General features: G+C 41.0%; 1 protein-coding gene across 4 annotated transcripts in view; it reads left to right on the top strand.

Moving 5' to 3' along the window:
* Window positions 1-277: 277 nt before the first annotated feature.
* LOC106938844 (E3 ubiquitin-protein ligase HECW2-like) overlaps window positions 278-6,658 on the top strand; it is a 33,266-nt gene continuing 26,885 nt past the window's right edge. For 2 of the 4 annotated variants that reach the window (XM_015021031.1, XM_015021032.1), the window contains exons 1-6: window positions 278-875; window positions 1,068-1,213; window positions 2,616-2,716; window positions 2,864-3,696; window positions 4,572-4,713; window positions 5,696-5,851. In XM_015021031.1, coding sequence (XP_014876517.1) covers window positions 645-875; window positions 1,068-1,213; window positions 2,616-2,716; window positions 2,864-3,696; window positions 4,572-4,713; window positions 5,696-5,851 — 1,609 coding nt within the window. In that variant the 5' untranslated portion in view covers window positions 278-644. The remainder of the gene's footprint in view (window positions 876-1,067; window positions 1,214-2,615; window positions 2,717-2,863; window positions 3,697-4,571; window positions 4,714-5,695; window positions 5,852-6,658) is intronic. The other 2 variants (XM_015021030.1, XM_015021033.1) reach the window with 2 other exon arrangements.

Below are 6,658 nucleotides of genomic sequence, written 5' to 3'. Positions count from 1 at the left end.
TGAGTCAAAAAGTGAAGCTCTCAATTTACTGGTCAATCTATGTACCAACCCTCATCTGTGGTCATGAGTTGTGGGTCATGACTGAAAGAACGAGGTCCAGGATACAAGCGGCCGAAATGGGTTTTTTCTGTAGTGTGGCTGGGCTTTTTTAGTCAGCATTAGAGTTTGATTGTGCATTCACACCTCCCAAAATGAACAGGACTTTCTAGAGAAAAGAACTAGAGTTCTATTAAAGCGGACTAAACAGGATTGGTGTGAATGCACCCTAAAGTCATGTATTCACTATGTGCTTACGTGATCACATAATGAGTATTGTAGTTCAGGGGTATGAGCGCCAAGTTGGATGATGGACATTGTTCAATAAAGCAACTGGGTGGTTTTTGTGATGATTTAATTCAGTGTTCTGGCTAATTCAGTAATAAGGTGGACACACAACACTGGGCTACAGGGAGCCAGTATAAGGACTTAGGAATGGACGGGATTTGCTTCTGGATCAACTGCAATTGTTTCATTGACTTTTTAGGCAGTAATCAGGTTGACTAAAGTCAAACATATGGACTAGTTTCTTTGAGATCTTTCAAAGAGTTTCTAGAATTTCTTTAATCCTAGAAATGTTCTTCAGGTGATATAAAGCCAACGTTGTAATGCCTATGCTAGCACTATTGGTATTGACAAGAAAGATGCCTATAACTGCTACTGTTTCAGATATTCAGGCAGTGGGGTTGAAGAAGGGGATGTTTTTTAACCCTGACCCATACTTGAAGATGTCCATCCTGCCTGGGAAGAGGAGCGGCCTCCCCAAATTCACTCATCATGGCCAGGAGAGGCGCTCCACCATTATAGCCAATACCATCAACCCTGTGTGGCATGGGGAGGTAAGCCCCTTTGCTTTGATAAACTCATTCGCCCTGGTCATGCATTTAAGACTTTGGATATCAGCAGATGTCCAATTCTTAAAAAATGTGTGTGTTAGAGTTTTTATGAAACTTTTTATTACCTGTTCTGTCCACCAATTTAACACTAAGAATTATCAAGTATCTAGGTTTTTGTATCTCTGTTTTCTGTAGAAGTACACCTTTGTGGCTCTCATGAGTGATGTGTTGGAGATTGAAGTGAAGGATAAGTTTGCCAAGAGCCGACCAATTATCAAGCGCTTTCTGGGTCATCTGATCATCCCCGTGCAGAGACTTCTTGAGGGGCCAACAACAGTTGAGTGAGTTCACACCCAGACACAAAACTGTGCTGTACAACTGAAATGTCAAAAACAGGGGTTTTCAACCTTGATCCTTAAGGCACACACTGAGTGTTTTACATGTGTCGCTGCTAAAATGACACATCACTTTAGTTATCTTTAGAGATAACAGAAATGTTCTAATCTTTAATTGGATAATAATCTAACTAGGTTTAGATTACTACAGTTCAGCAAAAGCTTGTTAATCGATTGAAATCAGGGGAGCTGAAACAAGGAAACATCTAAAAGATGCAGGGTGGTGTGCCCTGACGATTATGGTTTGAAAACTAAAGAACTGATGGAACCAAAGAACTTTTTCCACAGGGAATACTTCATGTTGGCCTCTCTGTTGCTCTTGTAAAAGTTCTATACATGCATCTCAATATTTATCATTAACTGCATTTCCATTGCAAATATGTCCAGTGTTATGTCAACTTTCCACTAATGTCAAAAAACTCAATTTCACAATTGTGGTGTTTCCATTAAATAAGAAACAACTAAATTCACACCTGGATAAGTTTGTTTCAAACAATAAGTTATTAAACAATGTAGCAGCTCCCCAGCACGTGAATTAAATTTTGCGCAGTCTCGACGGGTGATTTTCATGGCTTGTTTATTTTTTTTGATGTGGATCATCAAAGAGTCACCACACCCATCTCAGTCACCATAGTCACCGTGAAAACTAAACAGATACAAATATTAGAATATAAACATAAACTTACAACACAAACAACAAATAAAACGTACCTCGCTGCTTTCACCGGGGAACGCTAAACATCAGCAGTGCCAAGCACATCCGACAGTTTGTTGAAGTTATTCATTGATGCAGTGATTTCCCAGCTTTTATAGGGCCTGCCCTAATTTGGCTACGGCAGCCCGCGAGGTACAAAAAAAAAACAAAAAAAAAACCTTAAAGTGCAAATACAATTAAACAAAACAAAACATAAATCACCAACAGTGGTAATCAAAACAGACAAATATCATTAAACAACCTGCAACATCCTTTAAATAATTTACAATAAATAATATACAAATTTGAATAATTTAGATAACTTAATTTAAACAGGTCTCTATCCATTACAAACAACATACTACGCCATTATCCTTCTACAACTCACTTTTGTCCTCTTCTGACCTTATCATATTAATTTATCTACTTTTCAGGAGAAAGTTCAGACAAAATGACTAGAAGTTTTCTAATTGAGGCTTGCAGATATTCATTCCTTCCAGTAGGAGCCAGACTGCATTAATTTCAACTTCTAAACTAGCATAAGGCATAATTACTGTACTTTAAAGAGCTTTATTTACCAGTCACACAGATCCAGATAAACAGCTTGTGTGTGTGTGTGTGTGTGTGTGTGTGTGTGTGTGTGTGTGTCTGTAGGAATCACCAGGTCAGCTATAACTTGTGTCGCCGCCTCCCGACAGACAATGTGAGCGGCCAGCTTCAGTTCAGAGTGGACATCACTTCCACCGGACAAGAAGGTGTGTTGCTGGTTTCAATCAGCAGTTGTGAGGCAGTAGAAAAGCCCATATTTTTTCATCCCAGTGAAATATTTATTTAATTTAACATGGTTTGTTGTAAACTCTGTAATGAAGTAATGAAACCCACCCCACACTTCTGCTCTTCAGAAGCCTCCCCAGACGCTGCTGGAGGAAGCCTCCTGGGCAGCGGAGACCCTGGTAGCCCGTCTGATGATGAAGATCTTCCTCAAGCCTCCTCATCATCTCGTGTCACAAGTGGACCTTCTCCCATGGATTCCGACGATGGCCCCTTGTTGGTGAATGGCCTTTGTTGCTACGGCGAGAACATCATGTGGCGTGAGCCCGGACGCGTGGGAGAGAATGATCTGCCCTCTGTGGCTCCGGGGCAACACACCCATCGACAGGTGTCCCTCAATGACTACCTTGACGCTCTTGAGGCCCCCACTGGCCACGGGGACCGACTTTTGGTGCCACCTTTGCCAAAACTGCGCTCCAGCTTTCCAACTGACACACGACTCAACGCCATGCTGCACATTGATTCAGATGAGGATGAGGATTCGGTGGGGCAGCACAGAGACCTATCACAGAACACAAGGGCAGAACAGAGCACGGACTCTGTAAGCAGATCACCTGTACAAAATGAAGATTTAAAGGAAGATGTTGGAGCTGGAGCAGAGGAAGGTTCTTCTTCTGCTGTTCAGCTTCCAACTGAGCCTCCAAATGCCAGAAATGAAGTAGCAGAGGATGAAGGGGGAAACGAAGCTTGTGCTCTAACCAGAGCATCGGTAGATGGGGCTGAAGGGTCTGCTGGAGCAGCACAGGCGACTGAAGAAATGGCTGTCTTCTCATCCCAAAAGCCTGGAACTGAGGCTGCTGCAGCCGATCTACAGGGAGATTCCGTACCACAATGTTCCTGTCAGGAGCAGAGTAGTAGGATGGGAACCTGTAGCCCTTCCCTGGGTCCTCTCTCACCCATTCAAGTAAGCAAAAGAGAAGTTTTTACTCTACACCAAACTGTTTTAATCTGCAGGGGCTTATATACAGTTCCTAAAGGGCTCTGTGTGGTCGAGCCAAACTGCTGACATTAGTTCTCAGAGTTGCAGTTGTGCGACTAAAATCACAATTTTGTTCTCAGCCTCATGTCACAAGCTCCGTGGTGAACCTTTTGCCCCCCTCTCCATGCGAATCAACTGTGTAATTGGTCTGCATTTTGAAGGTGTGTTTCAGGAATGCACGATATAAACGGTATATGGTTGAAATTATAGAAATTTGGCATATGATAGATATCTGTAGTCTACCGACTAACCGCAGTAATGCTTGTTGATGATGTAACCAGCCGACATCAAAACAGAGAAAGTGGGAAGCAGTGTAGCAGAGAGCGCAAAAGAAGAACTTGTTAAAAAAACAGGTGCAAAAAATGTAAAATATCTGGACCTGGTTAGTGTTTAACCTCCCATGATCTTGGCACGATGCTCAAGAGGAGGCCGGTAGATGTCATTGTCGGATAGCAGGGAAGCACCATGAGGCGGGGTCACAGAATGATGATCTTTCTGAAACCACAGAAAGAAAACTTTGTAATATCACACAGAGCACAAAAATCCTGGGGTTTAAATGACCCTGTGATAAATAATTTATTTTGCAGTTCAGAGAGGGAGGAATTATTTCCTCATGATTGTTGTATTTACTGTACTGTTGTAAACCACACATGACAAAATACCATGATGTTAATGCAGCAGGAGGGGGAGCTGAAAGGTCTGTGCCGAAACAAACATCCACAAACCACAGACATCGTGTCGACAGTTGACTTTGGGCCAACCTTGCTGTTCCCTTTAATCCTCTCCTTTTCTGCCACCAGGAGGTTGAAGCAAGAAAAGAACTTGCTCCAAAAGCAGAAGAGGAAGGGGCAGAGTCATCAAGCAGTGAGGCGAATGGGCCAGTTGGAGCATCTGCTCCAAACAGCAGCAGAGATGTCAGAGGAGGAGAGAGTTCTGAAGCTGGTAAGAGGTTTCATAAGATGTTGGAAGATACATTTAAGCACACACAGTTCCTTTTTTTTGTTTCATCAAGACCTTCAGCAGAACCATACATCTGCCAAAGGAGTTGAGAGGACAGCACACTCACACGTATAGTAAAGTACAGACTCACTGGTCCAGGAGTACTTACTGGAAAGAAAAACTGAGTACACCGAGCTGGTAGTAGCAGAAAACACTTTATGTTTAGCACTTTGATAAGAGTTAAACATGGCTAAGCAGATAAACATGGAGCCAGTTGTACTGAATTTCTATAACTTGTAGACAATAAATAATAGATCAGCCTTAAAGTAGCAAATATTTGTGCTAGTTTTTCTGCATCATTTTAGAATAAGATATTGCTGATGTTACCAGTGTGCCACCGAATAGGGAAGGATGTTCTAGAGGCAATATAAGTCATGCAGTTTAAGACCAGTGCTACTGAATACCAAGAAAATGTATTTTGGAATTATAATTTAATAACTTCTAAAGAAATATCCTTTTCAATATACTTGCTTTTTAAAAAAGAAAAAAAAGACACCATATTGCTATTCTTCAGTGACCTAAACTTAAAAACAAATTTAGTCTGATTTTAATGTCAGAAAGTGAGTGGGAATATATCATGTCCCTTTTTTGTGTATGTAAAAATCTGCTTTTTGCGATAAGTAGTACAGAGAATTGTTCCAAACACTGAACAACAAGGAATTCAACAGAAAATTGAAGGAATCCTTTCTGTTACGCTTCCTTGAAATCTAAAGTAAAGTTTAATTATGTGTAAAAGAATATTGTGAGTAACATGATTTATAAACACTATCATTGAAAATAAAGCATAGAGGAAAATGATCTGTTACCAACAAGTAAATGATATTGGTCATCAATAGGAAAAGGAGCTTATCTGAGCAAGTAGAAAGTAATGCAGCAAAATTGAGCTCTGTTACTCATATAGTTTTGTTGCTTCTGTGTTCGAAAGGAATGAGGGCTGAAGGCGGGAACAAAGAAGGAGGGCAGAAAGGCACAGATGTCTGGAGGAGGCAGTCCATGCAGACATCTGCAGATCAGGCACAGAACCAGGAGAGGTCCGGGGCCAGAGTGACTGACAGGACATTGCTTGAGGATAGAGAGATTGGTGAGATTGTAAAGTAGCCATCAGCGTCTATACCCTTTTTCTCAGCAGTTTTTTATTTTAAAACCAAGTTAGATATTGGTTTGAGATCATCTTCCTGTTAGGACATCCACCTATCCAAGTATCAACCGTGTAGTTATTGACTTGATCTGATGTTGCAGAATATAGTTAGTTTTCCTCCTTTTTTCTTCCATTTATTTTGTGAAATACATCAACCCGTCAAATTGTTCTTCAGCGTGATTCTGTCACCAGCAGGATTGACAATTGTTATAGTTACAGCGTTCCTAGAGATAGAAGCCTCACCATGATTGGTCCAAACAGTCTTCAGAAGACATTTAGCTTTCAAATTTTAGCTAAAGCTTGAAGGTGTCTTCTCAATCCTGGTCACTGTGGACAGTTATTCAGTTTATGTGCAAGGTTGAGCATTTGTGGCTTTTGGATTGTGCTCATGAACATCATTAACATTTAAATTTCCTTGGTATGGGCCCAGAAATCATCTAATCATCTTTCAAAGAACTTGCTCATATTGTTGTTGTCCACGGGGATGACTGCATGTGCCACATGTCAATTGGCTGTAAGTTGCCTTTAGCATGAATGTTCTGAACAAACTCCTGCATGGCATCTGTCCATGCCAGCGATGGGGAAATTGGAGAGGAATAGTTAAAGAGCAGAGCCTTATTAAAATCAGAGACAGTGATGTTTCTTACTGCAGAAGGAACAGCTCAGTGATTCTTAAGAATACAGACAAAATGGTTTTTAATTTTCCCCCAATTTTTTTTTCATTATTTCTCAACCTTATGTATGCAAATA

This window comes from Poecilia latipinna, unplaced genomic scaffold (genome assembly GCF_001443285.1).
Source record: "Poecilia latipinna isolate Pla-1442-1.1 unplaced genomic scaffold, P_latipinna-1.0 Scaffold2709, whole genome shotgun sequence".
Classification (NCBI taxonomy): domain Eukaryota; kingdom Metazoa; phylum Chordata; class Actinopteri; order Cyprinodontiformes; family Poeciliidae; genus Poecilia; species Poecilia latipinna.
Note: the sequence above shows the minus strand (reverse complement) of the source record. Positions and strands in the feature narration are given on the sequence as shown.